This window comes from Leucopleurus acutus (genome assembly GCF_964270905.1).
Source record: "Leucopleurus acutus genome assembly, chromosome: 9".
In the NCBI taxonomy this organism is placed as follows: domain Eukaryota; kingdom Metazoa; phylum Chordata; class Mammalia; order Artiodactyla; family Delphinidae; genus Leucopleurus; species Leucopleurus acutus.
Window position 1 is genome coordinate 86,323,175 of NC_139144.1, and position 22,488 is coordinate 86,345,662.

At 40.5% G+C, this 22,488-nt stretch overlaps 1 protein-coding gene across 5 annotated transcripts in view; it reads left to right on the forward strand.

Moving 5' to 3' along the window:
- Nucleotides 1-22,488, forward strand: part of NRF1 (nuclear respiratory factor 1) — a 136,077-nt gene that overhangs the window by 92,414 nt on the left and 21,175 nt on the right. For 4 of the 5 annotated variants that reach the window (XM_082846007.1, XM_082846010.1, XM_082846008.1 and 1 more), the window contains exons 9-10: nt 1,723-1,880; nt 9,576-9,700. In XM_082846007.1, the coding sequence (XP_082702133.1) occupies nt 1,723-1,880; nt 9,576-9,700 (283 nt within the window). Of the gene's footprint in view, nt 1-1,722; nt 1,881-2,068; nt 2,175-3,464; nt 3,524-9,575; nt 9,701-22,488 lie in introns of all 5 variants that reach the window. The other variant, XM_082846011.1, reaches the window with a different exon arrangement.

Sequence of the window (22,488 nt, forward strand, 5' to 3'; positions counted from 1 at the left end):
TTCTTAACCATTGCGCCACCAGGGAAGTCCCGCGGGAGGCATTTTAAGTATCTGTGTCTCCTAGAGCTTGTGACACTTTCTTTGGGACACAGTAACATGAAGGCACAAGTTGACCACTCACTGGGCCCCAGAAAGAGCTCCAGTAAACACAGCTAACATCCTGAGACCTGAGTCTGTAGAAATAGTATACATGAGCTGCTTGATTTATCACCTACCATATTTTAGAATAAAAACTGCTTTCACTACCCCTGTTGCTTTTTGGTTTTGGGTGGAGGGGTGGGGGCGGGGGGCGAGGGGATACTTAACCAGTATTTATTGAGCAAAATGGACTGAAGTAGCTAGATTCAGGTATCCAGGACTGAAAAAAAATCTCTAAACGGCAAAGCATTGTACTAAAGTCAGTGGTTCTCAACCCGGGGCAACCCCTATACCCCTCAGAGAGGACATTTGGCAAAATGTCTGGAGATACTTTTGATTATCATGACTGCAGAGGATGTATTAGCATCTACCGGGTAGAAACCAAGGATGCTGCTAAACATCCCACAATCCACAGGACAGACCTCACAACAAAGAATTATTTAACCCAAAATGTTAATAGTGCTGTTGTTGAGAAACCCTGTTCTAGATCTAGAAAAGCTGAATTCTAATCTACTCTATATAACCAGATAGTATGTTTTTGTTTGTTTGTTTTGTTGCTTGTTTCGTTTCTTCATAATTCCTCCCCAGTAAAAGAAAAGGAGGTTTTGCTACATTAAAAAAATTGTTTACTGAATTTGGCAGTTTCCATCAAAAATAAAAATACAAAATAATTTTGATGTATAATTCCACTTCTAGGAATTTACTCAGTAAGTAGACTCACATAAACTATACAAAGTTAGTGTATAAGGATATTCATCACAGTACTGTTTGTAATAGCAAAACACTGGAAACTACCTAAATGCCCATTAAAAGATGTCTGGTTAAGTAAATCATGGTGTATCCATATAATATAATGCTATGCAGCCATTATTATGAATCATGAATGAGTGAAGCAGTTTGATACATTCCAAAGTAAAATCATTTCAGAGCTGTATTGTTTATGAAAAAAAGCAAGGTACAAAAAGCATGTAGCAAGTACTGCCATTTTTCTTGAGTGTGTGTATGTGTATGTGTAAATATGCTCACATATCAAGAGAATATCCCTGCAAAGATGGATGAGAAATAGAGAAATAGGTAACAACAGTGGCCTTTGGGTGAAGGGTCTGGAGTACTGGCATTATATTCCCTTTGGTACAGTTTGAATTTTTTTAGAATTATACTTATGATTTATTCAGAAACTTTAATTTTAGAATAGGTACTATATTGATATGACTCAGATATTTCAAAATTTATGTAAAAGGATGCAATGGAAAATCTTCTTTCTGCCTTCTATCCAACCTATTCCCACAACAACTCCCTCTGCACACACTGAGGAAAATATTTTCAATGGTTTCTTTTGTGTGAAACTCCTTCCAGAGTTACTTTACGCAAATATAAGCAAATTCAAATATATATTCTAATACCCCCCTTTTTAACACCAAAGATATGCTAAAAACCCTGTTCTATACGTTGTAATTCATGTTAATTTAAAAGTATGTATGTATTTGGCTGAGCACATAGCAGTTTTTTAGAAAAATGACTTTTAAAAATCATAATCCTTTTGTGAGTTTGATTTTTTAACTATCATGTCCTTTTCTGCCTCAGGTGGAACAAAATTGGGCCACGTTACAAGGAGGTGAGATGACCATCCAGACGACACAAGCATCAGAGGCTACCCAGGCAGTGGCATCATTGGCAGAGGCTGCAGTGGCAGCTTCTCAGGAGATGCAGCAGGGAGCCACAGTCACCATGGCACTCAACAGGTGGAGGCAGGGGTGGGCGATAAAAGAGGAGGTCGAATCTGTCCCTGTATACAGATGTAAAGAGAAATGTTGTACCTCAGTTTGTCACAATTGGCATTTGGAACTTAATACCCTTAACCCATAGGATACTGTAAGTTGTTTTATAATCAGCCCTCACCTACTGCATTCCCATCCTATCCCATCCCCAGCAACCAGTCCAGCCTGACTTCCAGCTCAAGCCTTCTGGTCAAGGGACATGGGTCCCTTTTGCTTTATCCTATTCTGTGCTCCTTAACAGACCAAAAGCAGCAAGATGTAAGTACTTTGTGTTTTTAAAGGGGCCAAAGGATGTAATAAAAAATCAAGAAGCTTCAGGATTGATTTTCCTTTTATCCTACTAAGAAACTGCTTTTTGTTATGGCTATTAATCCATGTTTTAGCTGGTCAGGAGCTGACTTTACTGACTTTCAGGAGGTTTGTTTCCCTTGCTTATCAGTGACTTCGAAATAAAATAAGTTTTGGATTATTGGGAGAAACTGAATTTTTTTTCTTCAGATATGTTTAGGAAGGATACTGCAGAATGGAATACTCTAGTAAGAGGTAATTTCCAAAACTAAATTGTTTTGTTCCGTGCTTGGTTCCTTCTATTCGTTGTTGACAGAAAAAAATCATCCCCATATTATTATTCTTGTTGTTCATTGCTTACACAATTTTATTTTCAATGGACCCAGACCTTTTAACTAATGGTTAAGAGTGTGTGCTTTGAAGCCAGGCTACTTGGGTTTGAATCCCAGCTCTGTCACTTACTAGCTGTTTGACCTTGGGTGATTTACTTGAGCTCAATGCCAAGGCTTTCCTCTATGTAAAATGGGGCGGGGGGGTAAAAACAGTGCCTGCTTTGTAGGGGTGCTGTGAGAATGGGAAAAGTCAATGCATGTGAAATCCTTAGTTCAGTGCCCAGCATATGGTAAGGTTGCTGTTAACATTATGTGCAGCAGCTGTTAGCCTCAAATAGTCTTTGAACTCTTGCGACATGCCAGCACTCTACTGGGTAAGGCTGTAAATAAAGAATGCTCTAAGATATAATGTCTGCCTTAAAAGAGATCATATTGTGAATGGGGAGATTGATTTAAGTAAAACACTTAGCAAACATATTACTCAGAGTGTATTTACTGTCCAAATGTATGGTGTAGACTATGAACATAGTAGGAATTCAGAGTAAGGGGATCACTTCCTCCAAAATATGAAAATCAGCTGAAGTTTAGGTTGGCTGTGGTAGACACTAGAAAGCCTTGATAGGCTTATGTACAGAAGATTTCCATCAAGCTGTATAGTATAGTGGCTGAGAAGAGGGTTCTGAGGTCGTATAGATTCAGGTTTGAATCCTACCTCTGCCATTTAGTTGCCATTTGATCTGGAGAAATTTAACCCCTGAGCATTAGTCTCATCATCATTATAATAAGGATAATTTTCATCATGTAGAATCATAAAGATTCAATGAAATGATGTATATAAAACTCTCGTCAAAGTGTCTGGCCTGTAATTAGCATTTCAAGAATTATACTTATTATCATTTAACTTATATTTTAAAATTTGTCTACTTAGAATTGTTTACAGCAAGAAGAGATTAAAAGTAGAAGGCCAGTTAAGAAGAGGCAGTCCAGGTATGACTTGTCAAAGGCGTGGAAACTAGTAGTAAGAGTGGAGATAAAGTGACTGATTTTGAAGGAAGTATGGTAAGGACTTGGTTGGTCAGGTATAAAAAACTGAAACATACACAAACGCTTCTCCTTCCAGAGTTACCAGTGAGTCCCTGAGTGACCTGGGATAGAAACTTTTTTCTTAGCCCATTGAACCATATCACTTTTCAGTAACATGAAAGTCTTATTTGATTCCTTACACTTTGACTCAATCCTACTTGTACCTTTGAGAGAGGACACACAGATAAACTTCCTGAAAGCTATGGCCAGAGTGAAACCCTCCTTCCTTTTGGTCCGGTAACCCCTCACTGTAGCATGGGGTCTAAAAGGCCACCATCAAATACCAGAAAAACTTCATTTCATCGAGCCAGCACCTTTGCTATTCCAGTGAAGTGGGAGTGTCCTGGGAACCCTGTACATAGTGGAAAACATGAGGCACATTCTGGCTCCCTTTAGTGTAAGGACCAGGGCTTATTTCTAAAGGCAAGGAGGGTAATGGTTTCCCCTGAGGGCTTGTTAACACACTCAGATGCAGCTGAGGTGGCTACAGTGTTTACTCCAAAGGAAGGAGAATATGGTTCACTGTGGCATGTAGGAGTAAAGAGATGTTGAAATCTGTTTGCAATCAGATAGTTCAACACCCCATGAGTGTTGGGGGATGGTGTGTTGCAGCCTCTGCTGAGGGTGAAGAAACCAAGCCTGGCAGTGAAGACTAGACTATAGCAGGCTACTAGGGGAACATCATGGGCTTCTAATTCCAGGAGCGGTAACCCACTGTCTAACGTCAGGAGGATTGGACTTAAGACACAAGCCCTTTGTGTTTGCTTCTCTATGGGATGAGACCCATTCCCAGCCTCTCCAAAGAATTCATTGCTGGAAGTCGTCTTAGTGAAAAGTACACTGCGTGGTACTTTGTTCCTGTGGTAACAAAACGATTTCCTAGAGCTGCTCCCTTCCAGCCTCTCTTTTTCAGGTGCAGATGGAACAAGCATGGTTCTCTAACAATCACCTGCACCTCTGCTGCACTGTAAACAGCAGATGTGGGTGCAGAGCAAAGAGAGAGAGGCAGGCTACATGGAATGGCAGCTGGAGAACAAGAAGGCAGAGGGGTTCTCTCAACTGTTGAGGGGAAAGGGGATCAGGACAGGTGCAGGACAGACCTTTTTTTCAACCATGCTGTTAAAAGAATTTTGTATAGCAAGTTAGAATGAGGGCCCTGGGCTCAGACAACCTGTAGCCCACCCTCCATACCCAAAAGGGGTATGGAGAAATTGTCATTTAAAAATCTAGAAGCTAGTTAATTTTAATTATTTTCAAAATACAGAATAAATTAACACTTTTAGGAAGGAGATGGAGAGAGAATCAAAGTGAACAAATGAAAAGCAGAGCGTCACACCTCAGACCTGTTCACCCTGAATAACCAGACAGGAAATGAAATCATCATTTGCTTGTTGCAATACAGTGATTAATTTGAAGTTTCAGGTCGTTGGTTAAGTTGTCCTAGACTTACATTCCCTCTTACACAAGTCCTGCAAAGCCAGTACAGTCCTTGCACATAGAGACAGATACATGATAAATACTGGTAGACTGAATCTACATTTGCTCTGGTAGAAATTTATGTGATGTTGTTGACAGGAAGACAGTTTTTACTCAGTGTCTACTGTGTGTAGTGCTGTGACTCAGTGCTATGGGGAAACAAATGCTCAAGAAAGTTAGAGTTGCTGTTCTTTTGCTGTGAAGAGACTTTGCTTAAAGAAAAGAAGTGAATCATATTTTTAAAGAAAAACTTACTCTTACCTTTTTTTTTTTTTTTTTTGCGGTACGCAGGCCTCTCACTGTTGTGGCCTCTCCTGTTGCGGAGCACAGGCTCCAGGCACGCAGGCTCAGCGGCCATGGCTCACGGGCCCAGCCGCTCCGCTGCATGTGGGATCCTCCCGGACCGGGGCACGAACCCGTGTCCCCTGCATCGGCAGGCGGACTCTTAACCACTGTGCCACCAGGGAAGCCCAACTCTTACCATTTTTTAAAATGAAAATATTGACTTAAAATTAGAGATCTTACTAAAATAAAACATGGCTTTAATATATGAACTTGTATTTATTTGTCCAGTAACATGGGATGGACAACCCAGATCAGAAATCCTCTCTGGAAATAGAGGACAGGGACTATGCAACTGCCTCTTTTTCCTATAGGTGAAGGTGGGACACTTGCAGATAAAACGTTGACAGAAAAAAAGGTGGGGGGGGGGGGGCTTGTTAGAAACTTCTCATTTGTAACTGGTTTGGAAATGACTTTTGTTGAAAAATTGCTAAGTGGTAGCTTAGAGACATTTTGATCCCTACTCACCTTTTAAGTGAAGGTAACCTTTTTCTCGCAGTACAGTTTGATCACTTCCCATGAAGCCTAATGGTTAGAATAGACTTGGGAATGATAGTCTGCTGACCGCAGGCGTCACCATTGTCTTTTGCACCATGTAAAAGAGCCATCCATTGCTGCTTTGCCCCTGGCCCCTGAACAGGGCATGCAGTAACTAACCTCACCGACCTGTGGACCTGTCATCCCTGTCGGACCCCTCATCCCTGGCATCCCAGATTGCTTTAGTTGTTGCTGCTTCACAGCTTTTCTTCCAGCATAACATATTTTAGAAAGGCACTAAAGAAAAATGACTTCAAATATTTAGAGCTTCAGACATTATAAAATGGGTATGACTGGATACAGGGACTCTTCCGGGTCAGGGCTTGGGTGGCTGCTCTCCCCCTCATAGCCTGTGAAATTTCACCCTGCAAGCATGTGTCCAAGAGTGGCAGGACGTCACCTTTGATGGTCATAGAAATAAGATTATTGTAGATTGTGATAAAAACAGTGGGGAAATGAGCAGTTGCTGAGGTAACCTGTAAACACAGCTCCTATTTCCATATAAACAGTTCTCATATACCAGCTTTCTTTTTCAAAATACCACACAGCTGAAGCATTTTCCAAAGAATATCCTTTTTGGCTTTCCATGAAGTCTCAGGTCAGAGTGTTAAATATTTTTATTGTTAATCTGTGATAGCTGAACACTGCAGAATTGGCTGGTAATATTATTTGACACAAGTTTCTCAGAAAAATATTAAAAGTTAAGGGTCTAGGCACTAAATAATCATTCGTTTTACTATCTCAAATAATTATAAAGCATCCTAAAATTAAAATCTACCTTGTAAAAGGTAAAGAATAGCCTTAGTACTAATTCCAGATCCAGGGTCCACTTTGGCTCTGAATTCATGTTACAGATACTATGGAATGACTGGCTGTGGGTATCACATCGGAAGTACTTTTAGCACAGAGATTGATCTTAGCTTTTAAAGGGGCTGCGTGGAAACTCTATGATTCTGTTCAGCTTTTTGCTCAACCTCAATTCCGTCCCCAAATTTTTTATAAAGGAAGTAAATAAATTTGAAATATGTAATCATGATCTTGAACTAAGTTAAAGGAAGCCTGGAAATTAAAAGTTACCACAGCTGAACAACTAGAAAAGGGGGTGGGGGGAATCAGCAGTTTTACATTTAACTTATTATTTTGAATAAATGTCAAAGAATATTTATATGGGGAAATGCCAAGTTAGGTAAGAAAAGCAGGCTATAAAACTGTGTGTACAGTATGATCCTGATTATCTGTTTAAAGTTGTGTTTAAGATTAGAAGGAGGGGGCTTCCCTGGTGGCGCAGTGGTTGAGAGTCCGCCTGCCGATGCAGGGGACACGGGTTCGTGCCCTGGTCCGGGTGGATCCCACATGCCGCGGAGCGGCTGGGCCTGTGAGCCATGGCCGCTGGGCCTGCGTGTCCAGGGCCTGTGCTCTGCAATGGGAGAGGCCACAACAGTGAGAGGCCCATATACCGCAAAAAAAAAAAAAGATTAGAAGGAAAATAGCTCTTATCTCTGCATGATATTTAAAAATTTTCTTTTATACTTAATGAATTTTTACAAGTTTCTACATGCATTTTATTATCAGAGAAAAATAACTTTTTAAACACACACATAACAATTTAAAAAGCAAGGCAAGTTAGCAAGAAGGGGAGAATTCTCTATTTATTGAGACTTTTCTGTCCATTGGACTTCTTAAACTGCTTCCTAACATCCTTATAGTGACCAAGAAGTCTTCCCCAGAAGAATGATTATGTCAGTTGCTTTACTTGTTTGCTGACTCTCTTAGATGAAAGTGACGCTGTTAAGTTTAGTACACATTGCTTTGCCCACAGTCGTGACACGTTTGCCCTAAACGGTCCACAGCTGCCCCCTGCCCATCCTCCCCTACAGCTTGTTTTTGCGAGATGACTGCCATAGTTGTGGCAAAGTCTGCAGCTTCAGAACAAAGCTGAATCAACTGGCTTATTCGAGGTCAAACCCAGGACTTTGTCCACCTCTGATAAACTAAATGACGCCACCTCCTTTTCTCCATGCCCACTTTTGATATTCCCTCAGTAACTGTGCAGAGTGGTACCTGGTACTTTCCCAGGAGAGGTGATGAATTTATCTGGTGGGTTCTTTTTTTCTTTTCTTCCACATTTTAACATCTCTGAAGTTTGGATGGTAAACTATAATCTTACGATTACAATTGTCAGGAACTTTTCTTTTTGTCTGTGCTGTGGGACTTGGGGATCTTAGTTCCCTGACCAGTGAGCGAACCCGGGCCCTGGCAGTGAAAATATGGAGTCCTAACCACTGGACCACCAGGGAATGCCCAGGAACTTTTCTTTTTTTGCTGGCACATGAAACAGTAATACATTTTATAGTTTGTATCATCATCGAATCAATAAAAGTGGGTATTTATGCATATAGTAAAAGCATACAATAAGGAAAAGAAAAATGGGATACAAACTGCTAGAATAGTGTTTGCTATAAATAGATGGCTAATATCTTTCTGTTCTGCAGAGTTTTTGGTTTGCAGTGAAGGGAGGTTTATTAATTCATTATGTTTGTAGAGTCAAAGATTTTGGGCTTATAGTGATAATTTAAACTTTTAAGTGTTAATTTAGTTCTGCCTACGTGTACATGAAGCAAAAGGAAGGGCTGAACTTTGCAAGATATTAGTCAGCCATTACTTTGTATTTGGAATCATGGATGTAAACCAAATTGCTATTATTTGATATATTTTTATGTATCTTTTAAAAATTTTTTATTTTATATTGGAGTATAGTTGGTTTACAATGTTGTGTTAGTTTCAGGTATACAGCAAAGTGATTAATACATATACACATACCTATTCTTTTTCAGATTCTTTTCCCATATAGGTTATTGCAGAGTATTAAGTAGAATTATTATTTAATATTAATTGAATAGCAAGTCCAGGTTGCTGACTCCTCACATTATCATCCATCCTTAGCTATAAAAGGCAGTTTCAGGGCTTCCCTGGTGGCGCAGTGGTTGAGAGTCCGCCTGCCGATGCAGGGGACACGGGTTCGTGCCCTGGTCCGGGAAGATCCCACATGCCGCAGAGCGGCTAGGCCCGTGAGCCATGGCCGCTGGGCCTGCACGTCCGGAGCCGCGACGGGAGAGGCCACAACGGTGAGAGGCCCACGTACCACAAAAAAGAAATAAAAACAAACAAAAAGGCACTTTCAGGTGGTCTGCCTTGTGTTACCGTAAAGAGAAAAGAGGAAAAAGAAAACATTGTGATTGACAACCAAAATGGCTTTTGAATATGGATCAGAGCTTCCACTATGGCTTACAGGCACTCAATTGATCTTGATAAAGAAGGGACTGGGAATGCGTGCCTTCTGTCCTTAAACACCCATTTCCTAGGTTTAAAGAAAATCTCACATTAGCTGTATAAACGTGAAAGACTTGGGATTTCTCTAGCTATTTATTATTATCATTTAAAAATTGCTCTGATTCTGTCAATAGCCTCATGTGCTGGTAGGCTCACAAACATGGAGTCAGTGGAGAGATCCTAGGAAAGGTTGAAAGTTTGGTTTGTCTTGCTGCAGTGCTATACCTTTATTCAACTCATACATTCCCCCCTCCTCTTTCTATACCCACAGCGAAGCTGCCGCCCATGCTGTCGCCACCCTGGCTGAGGCCACCTTGCAAGGGGGGGGACAGATAGTCCTGTCTGGGGAAACTGCAGCAGCTGTCGGAGCACTTACTGGAGTCCAAGATGCTAATGGTAAGAGAGCATAAATATTTTATTGAATTTCTTCCCTGTTTCCACTTAAACCTTCATGACATGACTGACAACAAACCCTTCAGAATGAGGTTGAACTTTGATTTGAGTTTTTTTATATTGGTAGGCAATTGATACCTAGGAAAATTCTAGGAGCCTCTGATTCCTTTCACTAGTAGGAGACTTGGGGTTTCCTGGGAGGGAAAAAAAGCCATAATAATGGCTACCTAACTGAATGACTTATTTGAAAAGTGACTATTTGCTGTGACAGTACTTGCTGAGAGGGATTTTTAAATTTTCCGTGGGGTACATTTTGTCCATTTTCTCCCATGGGGTAGATCAGAGTCCTTTACTATAGCTGAGACTCTCCTGTGGGCGAGTGCATTGTGGTAGCGAGGAATGTTCTGACTATCTCGAGAAGGGCACCACCATCTCACCACAAGGTCAGCCAGCAGGCTGTGATAAAGGCGCTTTTCTGATTGATGCTCTGGGTTCTGCTTCCTGTTAAATGTGGCCTCACCAAGGACCTCCGGATTGAGCCAATAACTTGCCACCACCCTGCCCTTCTTTCCCGGCTCTTTGACTTCCCGGATATTGGTGATATCCTGAATAAACAAGAGGGATAAAGTTCATAGAAATATGATGACAAAAATTTACAGCTCCAGCCCAGCTCTTTGGATCTACTTCAGCAGGCTCTGGGAGTCCGTAACGAAGTCTTGAGCTGCCTGGGAAGTGCCTCAAAAGTCTGAGTCAAAGAGGAAGACCAGTCCTGTTCTGTGAGACTCTGTGTGACTGTTTATTAAGCTTTTAAAATATACATATAATTAGGTTAAGTAGGACAAATTAACTACTCTATGGTTTTTGGAGATTTGTAGTTTAAAGTCCTGGAAAGAGGATAGATAATGACATACTTTTATTTAGGCAGACTGTTCCTTAATGGCATTTAGTGGCTGAAGGCCTGGCACTTTTTTTAGGGTAGATCCCTAAGAACTAAATAACATGTTAGTTGGTAAAGTCTTTGAAGAAAGACACAATGCTGCATCCTCCTTCAAACGTGGGGAGAAGAAAGCACTTCTGTCTTCCAGAGAAGAATAACAGGAAATGTAAAGAGCCATGTGGCTTCCGAGAATCATTTTCTTAAACAAAAAATCACATATTAAAACTACAGCCTGCTTTTTCTGTAGGGCTAGGGGCTTCCATGAACTAACCCAAATAGAGATAAAGTTGATCTTAGCCAGAACACTGCAAGGTAAAGGGCCATGTATGTTCAGGGTGAAATGGACCATAGTTGGAATTAAGGAAAACCTCCCTCTTGAGCTTGAATCCTACCCCTATTTCCTTATCTTTTTCTATTCCTCATTTCAGTCCTCATCTACCTTGAACAGAAGATATCTGACTGTGTGACATTCTTCTGAAGTGCAATTCCTGTTATTCACTATGGAACTACTAAAAATAATTCCCTGTGTGGGTTTGATGGGAGACTTTGTTATCCCTTCTAGTGGTCTTGACCTGTCCGGGTGAGGAGAAGCTTTATAGTTCTGGCTCCTCCCTAGCCTCACCTTTTCAGGTAGATGAATTTATAGGTAAGTGTAAGGACTCTCTGGGGCTCCCGCCAAGTAGATCTATTCAGCCATGAGATAAAGGTCAACCACACCACTACTGTTGATTCCTGGAAGCTGATTCTTTTCAGTAGCTTGGGTTGTGTGAATCAGTTGTGTTGACTTCATGTTGTTGGCTGCATTTGTGATAAGAGAAAATTATGATCTACATCCAAAAAGCCAGTGGTTCCCCAAAGCAGACCATTCCCTAGTTTGTGACCTGCCAACATGTGTGAACTCAGACTTGAGAGTTGGATTTACCACTTTCTTGGTGCTATATCAAATCAGACTGTTGAGTTGTGCCTTATCCTAGTAATATTAGGTGAAGGCACATATCATGTCATCTATCCCTTGGGAATCCAGAGGATGAATCTAATATTGGATATGATCCAGGTAATTCTGATGCTCTTTCTGCCTTCTAGCATTTTTACCCAGAGTACTGTAGGATTTACTCTGGGACTTGGAACCAAAATATTCTCATTTAACCAACTAGTTCATCGGTCTGGAATTTCAAGGGTTCTTTTTTCATTATTCTTTCAGATTGTGTCCTATTTGCATTGTTTGTCACTTTTGTCATGACAAGCTTATGGTATCTGCCAGTAGACTAAATTTATTATCAGGAAGAGTTTATTATCAGGAAGATGACAGCAGAACAAGGTGCTATTTGGTAACAGACACTACTGGGGAAAAAAATACATCCCAGATTCCAAAATATGGCTTAAATAAAAATCCTTCTAGCAGATGACTCTTCTAAGAACAATGCAGATATTGACCTGTTCCGACCTGAAGCAGGAGTTTCAGCATCTTCTGGGATGGAACTAGAGGGGATGGAGGACCATTGTGTGTGAAGCTTGACAGAGTACAGTAACCAATGTGAGATGGCTGGGGCAGTGTAGGTCAGTGGTTTTCAAGTTAAGGATAATGATACCTTCATGGCAGAAGTTTAAATTCCAAATTACCAAGGCAGACCGGACAAGAGATCTTGTATCTGAAGACTTCTTTTTTCTGGACCCTATCTCACCCCAACACTAAAGAATCTACTCAAGCACTAGCATTACTCTATTTCATTTATGTTCTCGCTTTTTTTTCTTCTTCTTCTTTTAAAATTTTATTTTTTAAAATTTGTTTTATTGAAGTATAGTTGACTTACAATATTGTGTCAATTTCTACTGTGTAACAAATTGATTCAGTTATAATATATATACATACATTCTTTTTCATATTCTTTTCCATTATAGTTTATCACAAGATATTGAGTATAGTTCCCTGTGCTATACAGTAGGACCTTGTTGTTTATCCATTCTCTATATAATAGTTTGCATCTGCTAATCTCAAACTCCCAATCCATCCCTCCCCCACCCCCCCTTAAGTCGGTTATCTTTTTTTTTTTTAAGTTGGCTGTGCTTTTATTAATTTTTTCTGATATTGAAGTTTGCAGTTGGCTGCAGTATTTTTCTTTTTTTCATTTTAACATTTTTATTGGAGTATAATTGCTTTACAATGGTATGTTAGTTTCAGCTTCACAACAAAATGAATCAGTTATATATATATACATATGTTCCCATATCTCTTTCCGCTTGCGTCTCCCTCCCTCCCACCCCTCCAGGCGGTCACAAAGCACCGAGCTGATCTCCCTGTGCTATGCGGCTGCTTCCCACTAGCTATCTGCCTTACGTTTGGTAGTGTATATATGTCCCTGCCTCTCACTCGCTTTGTCACAGTTTACCCTTCCCCCTCCCCATATCCTCAAGTCCATTCTCTAGTAAGTCTGTGTCTTTATTCCTGTTTCACCCCTAGGTTCTTCATGACATTTATTTTTCTTAAATTCCATATATATGTGTTAGCATACGGTATTTGTCTCTCTCTTTCTGACTTACTTCACTCTGTATGACAGACTCTAGGTCTATCCACTTCATTACAAATAGCTCAATTTCGTTTCTTTTTATGGCTGAGTAATATTCCATTGTATATATGTACCACATCTTCTTTATCCATTCATCCGATGATGGACACTTAAGTTGTTTCCATCTCCGGGCTATTGTAAATAGAGCTGCAATGAACATTTTGGTACATGATTCTTTTTGAATTATGGTTTTCTCAGGGTATATGCCTAGTAGTGGGATTGCTGGGTCATATGGTAGTTCTATTTGTAGTTTTTTAAGGAACCTCCATACTGTTCTCCACAGTGGCTGTATCAATTTACATTCCCACCAACAGTGTAAGAGGGTTCCCTTTTATCCACACCCTATCCAGCATTTATTGTTTCTAGATTTTTTGATGATGGCCATTCTGACTGGTGTGAGATGATATCTCATTGTAGTTTTGATTTGCATTTCTCTAATGATTAGTGATGTTGAGCATTCTTTCATGTGTTTGTTGGCAGTTTGTGTATCTACTTGGGAGAAATGTCTGTTTAGGTCTTCTGCCCAGTTTGGAATTGGGTTGTTTGTTTTTTTGTTATTAAGCTGCATGAGCTGCTTATAAATTTGGGCGATTAATCCTTTGTCAGTTGCTTCATTTGCAAATATTTTCTCCCATTCTGAGGGTTGTCTTTTGGTCTTGTTTATGGTTTCCTTTGCTGTGCAAAAGCTTTTAAGTTTCATTAGGTCCCATTTGTTTATTATTGTTTTTATTTCCATTTCTCTAGGAGGTGGGTCAAAAAGGACCTTGCTGTGATTTATGTCATAGAGTGTCTTGCCTATGTTTTCCTCTAAGAGTTTGATAGTTTCTGGCCTTACATTTAGGTCTTTAATCCATTTTGAGTTTATTTTTGTGTATGGTGTTAGGGAGTGATCTAATCTCATACTTTTATATGTAGCTGTCCAGTTTTCCCAGCACCAGTTATTGAAGAGGCTGTCCTTTCTCCACTGTACATTCCTGCCTCCTTTATCAAAGATAAGGTGACCATATGTGCGTGGGTTTATCTCTGGGCTTTCTATCCTGTTCCATTGATCTATCTTTCTGTTTTTGTGCCAGTACCATACTGTCTTGATTACTGTAGCTTTGTAGTATAGTCTGAAGTCAGGAAGCCTGATTCCTCCAGCTCCGCTTATCGTTCTCAAGATTGCTTTGGCTATTCGGGGTCTTTTGTGTTTCCATACAAATTGTGAAATTTTTTGTTCTAGTTCTGTGAAAAATGCCATTGGTAGTTTGATAGTTTGCATTGAATCTGTAGATTGCTTTGGGTAGTAGAGTCATTTTCACAATGTTGATTCTTCCAATCCAAGAACATGGTATATCTCTCCATCTATTTGTATCATCTTTAATTTCTTTCATCAGTGTCTTATAATTTTCTGCATACAGGTCTTTCGTCTCCTTAGGTAGGTTTATTCCTAGATATTTTATTCTTTTTGTTGCAATGGTAAATGGGAGTGTTTTCTTGATTTCACTTTCAGATTTTTCATCCTTAGTGTATAGGAATGCCAGAGATTTCTGTGCATTAATTTTGTATCCTGCTACTTTAACAAATTCATTGATTAGCTCTAGTAGTTTTCTGGTAGCATCTTTAGGATTCTCTATGTATAGTATCATGTCATCTGCAAACAGTGACAGCTTTACTTCTTCTTTTCTGATTTGGATTCCTTTTATTTCCTTTTCTTCTCTGATTGCTGTGGCTAAAACTTCCAAAACTATGTTGAATAAGAGTGGTGAGAGTGGACAGCCTTGTTTGTTCCTGATCTTAGTGGAAATGCTTTCAGTTTTTCACCATTGAGGACGATGTTGGCTGTGGGTTTGTCATATATGGCCTTTATTATGTTGAGGAAAGTTCCCTCTATGCCTACTTTCTGCAGGGTTTTTATCATAAATGGGTGTTGAATTTTGTCGAAAGCTTTCCCTGCATCTATTGAGATGATCATATGGTTTTTCTCCTTCAATTTGTTGATATGGTGTATCACGTTGATTGATTTGCGTATATTGAAGAATCCTTGCATTCCTGGAATAAACCCCACTTGATCATGGTGTATGATCCGTTTAATGTGCTGTTGGATTCTGTTTGCTAGTATTTTGTTGAGGATTTTTGCATCTATGTTCATCAGTGATATTGGCCTGTAGTTTTCTTTCTTTGTGACATCCTTGTCTGGTTTTGGTATCAGGGTGATGGTGGCCTCGTAGAATGAGTTGGGGAGTGTTCCTCCCTTGCTAGAAGAGTTTGAGAAGGATAGGTGTTAGCTCTTCTCTAAATGTTTGATAGAATTCGCCTGTGAAGCCATCTGGTCCTGGGCTTTTGTTTGTTGGAAGATTTTTAATCACAGTTTCAATTTCAGTGCTTGTGATTGGTCTGTTCATATTTTCTATTTCTTCCTGATTCAGTCTTGGCAGGTTGTGCCTTTCTAAGAATTTGTCCATTTCTTCCAGGTTGTCCATTTTATTGGCATAGAGTTGCTTGTAGTAATCTCTCATGATCTTTTGTATTTCTGCAGTGTCAGTTGTTACTTCTCCTTTTTCATTTCTAATTCTATTGATTTCAGTCTTCTCCCTTTTTTTCTTGATGAGTCTGGCTAATGGTTTATCAATTTTATCTTCTCAAAGAACCAGCTTTTAGTTTTATTGATCTTTGCTATCGTTTCCTTCATTTCCTTTTCATTTATTTCTGATCTGATCTTTATGATTTCTTTCCTTCTGCTAACTTTGGGGGTTTTTTGGTTCTTCTTTCTCTAATTGCTTTAGGTGCAAGGTTAGGTTGTTTATTCGAGATGTTTCCTGTTTCTTAAGGTAGGATTATTTTGCTATAAACTTCCCTCTTAGAACTGCTTTTGCTCCATCCCATAGATTTTGAGTCATCGTGTCTCCATTGTCATTTCTTTCTAGGTATTTTTTGATTTCCTCTTTGATTTCTTCAGTGATCACTTCGTTATTAAGTAGTGTATTGTTTAGCCTCCATGTGTTTGTATTTTTCACAGATCTTTTCCTGTAATTGATATCTAGTCTCATAGCGTTGTGGTCGGAAAAGATACTTGATACAATTTCAGTTTTCTTAAATTTACCAAGGCTTGATTTGTGACCCAAGGTATGATCTATCCTGGAGAATGTTCCATGAGCACTTGAGAAAAATGTGTATTCTGTTGTTTTTGGATGGAATGTCCTATAAATATCAATTAAGTCCATCTTGTTTAATGTATCATTTAAAGCTTGGGTTTCCTTATTTATTTTCATTTTGGATGATCTGTCCATTGGTGAAAGTGGGGTGTTAAAGTCCCCTACTATGAATGTGTTACTGTCGATTTCCCCTTTTATGGCTGTTAGTATTTGCCTTATGTATTGAGGTGCTCCTATGTTGGGTGCATAAATATTTACAATTGTTATATCTTCTTCTTGGATCGATCCCTTGATCATTATGTAGTGTCCTTCTTTGTCTCTTCCAATAGTCTTTATTTTAAAGTCTATTTTGTCTGATTGAGAATTGCTACTGCAGCTTTCTTTTGGTTTCCATTTGCATGAAATACCTTTTTCCATCCCCTTACTTTCAGTCTGTATGTGTCTCTAGGTCTGAAGTGGGTCTCTTGTAGACAGCAAATATATGCGTCTTGTTTTTGTATCCATTCAGCCAATCTGTGTCTTTTGGTGGGAGCATTTAGTCCATTTACATTTAAGGTAATTATCGATATGTATGTTCCTATTCCCATTTTCTTAATTGTTTTGGGTTCGTTATTGGAGGTCTTTTCCTTCTCTTGTGTTTTTTGCCTAGAGAAGTTCCTTTAGCAGTTGTTGTAGAGCTGGTTTGGTGGTGCTGAACTCTCTCAGCTTTTGCTTGTCTGTAAAGGTTTTAATTTCTCCATCAAATCTGAATGAGATCCTTGCTGGGTAGAGTAATCTTGGTTGCAGGTTTTTCTCCTTCATCACTTTCAATATGTCCTGCCACTCCCTTCTGGCTTGCAGAGTTTCTGCTGAAAGATCAGCTGTTAACCTTATGGGGATTCCCTTGTGTGTTATTTGTTGTTTTCCCCTTGCTGCTTTTAATATGTTTTCTTTGTATTTAACTTTTGACCAAAGTTTGATTAATATGTGTCTTGGCGTATTTCTCCTTGGATTTATCCTGTATGGGACTCTCTGTGCTTCCTGGACTTGATTAACTATTTCCTTTCCCATATTAGGGAAGTTTTCAACTATAATCTCTTCAAATATTTTCTCAGTCCCTTTCTTTTTCTCTTCTTCTTCTGGAACCCCTATAATTCGAATGTTGGTACGTTTAATGTTGTCCCAGAGGTCTCTGAGACTGTCCTCAGTTCTTTTCATTCTTTTTTCTTCATTCTGCTCTGCAGTAGTTATTTCCACTATTTTATCTTCCAGGACACTTATCCGTTCTTCTGCCTCAGTTATTCTGCTATTGATCCCATCTAGAGTATTTTTCATTTCATTTATTGTGTTGTTCATCATTGTTTGTTTCATCTTTAGTTCTTCTAGGTCCTTGTTAAATGTTTCTTGCATTTTGTCTATTCTATTTCCAAGATTTTGGATCATCTTTACTATCATTATTCTGAATTCTTTTTCAGGTAGACTGCCTATTTCCTCTTCATTTGTTAGGTCTGATGGGTTTTTATCTTGCTCCTTCATCTGCTGTGTGTTTTTCTGTCTTTTCATTTTGCTTATCTTACTGTGTTTGGGGTCTCCTTTTTGCAGGCTGAAGGTTCGTAGTTCCTGTTGTTTTTGGTGTCTGTCCCCAGTGGCTAAGGTTGGTTCAGTGGGTTGTATAGGCTTCCTGGTGGAGGGGACTAGTGCCTGTGTTCTGGTGGATGAGGCTGGATCTTGTCTTTCCGGTGGGCAGGTCCACGTCTGGTGGTGTGTTTTGGGGTGTCTGTAGACTTATTATGATTTGGGGCAGCCTCTCTGCTAATGGGTGGGGTTGTGTTCCTGTCTTGCTAGTTGTTTGGCATAGGATGTCCAGCACTGTAGCTTGCTGGTCGTTGAGTGAAGCTGGGTGCTGGCGTTGAGATGGAGATCTCTGGGAGATTTTCGCTATTTGATATTATGTGCAGCTGGGAGGCCTCTTGTGGACCAGTGTCCTGAAGTTGGCTCTCCCACCTCAGAGGCACAGCACTAACTCCTGGCTGCAGCACCAAGAGCCTTTCGTCCACACGGCTCAGAAGAAAAGGGAGAAAAAGTAGAAAGAAAGAATTAGTAGAAGTAGAAAGAAAGAAGGGAGGGAGGGAGGGAGCAAGGAAGGAAGGAGGGAAGGAAGGAAAAAAAGAAAGAAGATAAAGTAAAATAAAATAAAGTAAGATAAAATATAATAAAGTTATTAAAATAAAAAAATAATTATTAAGAGGGGAAAAAAACAATAAAACGGATGGATAGAACCCTGGAACAAATGGTGGAAGCAAAGCTATACAGACAAAATCTCACACAGAAGCATACACATACACACTCAGAAAAAGAGGAAAAGAGGAAAAAATCATAAATCTTGCTCTCAAAGTCCACCTCCTGAATTTGGGATGATTCGTTGTCTAAAGGAGGGAAGGAAGGAAGGAAAGAAAGAACGAAGATAAAGTAAAATAAAATAAGGTTATTAAAATAAAAAGTAATTATTAAGGAAAAAAAAAAGACGGACGGATAGAACCCTCGGACAAATGGTGGAAGCAAAGCTATACAGACAAAATCTCACACAGAAGCATACATACTCACAAAAAGAGGAAAAGGGGAAAGAATAATAAATCTTGCTCTCAAAGTCCACCTCCTTAATTTGGGACGATTCGTTGTCTATTCATGTATTCCACAGATGCAGGGTACATCAAGTTGATTGTGGAGCTCTAATCCGCTGCTTCTGAGGCTGCTGGGAGAGATTTCCCTTTCTCTTCTTTGTTCTCACAGGTCCCAGGGGCTCAGCTTTGGATTTGGCCCCGCCTGTGCGTGTAGGTCGCCGGAGGGCGTCTGTTCTTTGCTCAGACAGGACCGGATTAAAGGAGCCGCTGATTTGGAGGCTCTGGCTCATTCAGGCTGGGGTGGGTAGGGAGGGTCACGGAGTGCAGGGCGACCCTGCGGCGGCAGAGCCCAGCGTGACGTTGCACCAGCCTGAGGCGCGCAGTGCGTTCTCCCGGGGGAGTTGTCCCTGGATCCCGGGACCCTGGCAGCGGCGGGCTGCACAGGCTCCCCGGAAGGGGGTGTGTGGATAGTGACCTGTGTTCGCGCACAGGCTTCTTGGTGGCGGCAGCAGTAGCCTTAGCGTCTCATGTCTGTCTCTGGGGTCCGCGCTTTTAGCCGCAGCTCACGCCCGTCTCTGGAGCTCCTTTAAGCAGCGTTCTTAATCCCCTCTTCTCGTGCACCAGGAAATAAAGAGGGAAGAAAAAGTCTCTTGCCTCTTCGGCAGGTCCAGACTTTTCCCCGGACTCCCTCCCGGCCAGCCGTGGCGCACTAACCCCCTGCAGGCTGTGTTCACGCCGCCAACCCCAGTCCTCTCCCTGCGCTCCGACCGAAGCCCCGCCCGCTCCGGCGGGGGAGCAGACAAGCCTCTCGGGCTGGTGAGTGCCGGTCGGCCCTGATCCACTGTGCTGGAATCTTTCCGCTTTGCCCTCTGCACCCCTCCCTGTTGCTGTGCTCTCCTCCGAGGCTCCGAAGCTCCCCCCCTCCGCCACCCGCAGTCTCCGCCCGCGAAGGGGCTTCCTAGTGTGTGGCCACTTTTCCTCCTTCACAGCTCCCTCCCGCTGGTGCAGGACCCGTCCCTATCCTTTTGTCTCTGTTTATTCTTTTTTCTTTTGCCCTACCCAAGTACGTGGGGGGGGGGGGGTTCTTGCCTTTTGGGAGGTCTGAGGTCTTCTGCCAGCGTTCAGTAGGTGTTCTGTAGGAGTTGTTCCATGTGTAGATGTATTTCTGGTGTATCTGTGGGGAGGAAGGTGATCTCCGCGTCTTACTCTTCCGCCATCTTCCCAGAAGTCTCTCCCTTTTTTAATAGTGGTAATTGAGTCTTTGGTCTTTTATGATGGTGTTTCATGGTTTGGTTCAATTCAAAGATTTTCACAGGTGCCTTTCTCTTTGAAATGCCTAAGTCTGGGAAAGGCCTCTGGTTGAGTTCCTTCCTTTACCTCTTCTTTTCTTTCTTCTTTCTTTTTCTTTTTAACACAGTTATCCCTTGCTTTTCCCCCCAACACATCTTAAGAGGTTGAACAATTTTAAATTGCCCATTGGTTTCCTTTTACTCTGCCATCCTCTGTACCCTAGAACTCCCTTTGCTAATGGACTCCAGAACCAATGAAGGCAGGCTCACACGGGTTGAAGAACTCTCAAGTGATATTCACCTCTTATCCGTCCTTGCCATCCGTTGTTAGCAATTCTCTAGGGAACCAGATCCACAGATCTTTCAGCTTTCTTCCTATTTCTACAAAAAATAATGAAAAAAGCTAGATGGGGGGAAAACAAAACAAATAATTGAAGTTCATAGTTAATCAATAAAGGTAATGGAAATCATCTGCTTCAATTATTGTCCATCAAGCTTCGTACCAGAGCTGCTGAGAAGGGATCAACATTTTCTAAAATGGCTGACACTTTTTCTGACAAGACCACAAGAAAAAAGGGGAGCATAGCATTTCCTGGGGGTGTTTGTTTTGGTTGTTTTGGTCCTGATTATAAAAATCATCTATGATCCCACTACATAGAATGTTAATATTTTGAGGGTTTGTTTCTGTTGAGTTTTTTAAATACGGCCTTTTTTCCCCATTCATAAGGTTTTTTAACCTAATTAAGATCATGTTTTACTATTTCATAACTTACTTTGAAATAGCTTCACCATTTTCATGTGGTTAAATATTTTTTGATACTTGCTAATATATGTTTAATACTTGCTAATATATCATATTATCCATCATAATAACCAATTCCCTATTGTTGATAATTTAGGCTATTAATAATATTTTTACAACAAAAATAATACTCTTCATCTTGGTATAAAATCTTGTCCATACCTTTGATTCTTCGCTCTCTACATAGCTCATACTTGCTTATACTTACAATAGAACTGTTTAGAACCTGCTTCATTACCCTTCACCGAAATTGGATATTAGCATAATTTGCTTTGTGTGTGTGTGTGCCTATTTGGTAGGCAATAAGTTGTATTTCATTTTAATTTGCATTTTTTAATATTAGTGATAGATAATTTTACTTTTTCCTTCATGATTTTATCTACACATGTGTATTTTTGTATTTGTCTATTCGTGTTCTTCACCTGTTTTTCTGCTGAAGTCTTTAACATATGAAGAGTTTTTCCAAATCAATAAGAGAAACATGTAATCCCTTTATTGTATATGTTGCAAGCTTTCCCTGTTTATTTTTATTTCACTTCTGTTACTTTCACTTTTTATTTAATTTTAATTTTTTTTTAATTTTTTATTTATTTATTTATTTGGTTGCATTGGGTCTTCGTTGCTGCACACGGGCTTTCTCTAGTTGCATCGAGCAGGGCTACTCTTTGTTGCGGTGAGCAGGCTTCTCATTGCAGTGGTTTCTCTTGTTGCCAAGCTCGGGATTTAGGTGCTCGGGCTTCAGTAGTTGTGGCTCGTGGGCTCTAGAGCGCAGGCTCAGTAGTTGTGGCGCACAGGCTTAGTTGCTCCGCAGCATGTGGGATCTTCCTGGACCAGGGATCGAACCCGTGTCCCCTGCATTGGCAGGCGGATTCTTAACCACTGCACCACCAGGGAAGTCCCACTTTCACTTTTATTTCCTTAATTGTTTCTTTTTACCTTTATGTTTACATAGGCCCCAAGTCAGATCAATATTATATGCCCATTCTTCTATGGACTCAATTTTCATTTTAAATACTATAAAATATCTGGAATTTATTTTGGTATATGGCATTAGGTAGGACTCTGAATCATTTTTTCCCCTACATAATTAATTATTCCAGCATCATTTATCCTATAAAAAAGGTTGAAATCCATCCTTTTAAAACTGTTTTGAGGGCTTTCCTGGTGGCGCAGTGGTTGAGAGTCCGCCTGCCGATGCAGGGGATACGGGTTCGTGTCCCGGTCCGGGAAGATCCCACATGCCGCGGAGCGGCTGGGCCCATGAACCATGGCGTCTGAGCCTGCGCGCGTCCAGAGCCTGTGCTCCAAAATGGGAGAGGCCACAACAGTGAAAGAGGCCCGCGTACCGCCAAAAAAAAAAAATGTTTTGAAATCTCATCTTTATTATGCAGAATTCTTAAGTAGACTGTGTAAGGTCTTGTGTGGGGCTCTTTTGTTTCTATTCATCTGTTTGTTCTGTTCTTTA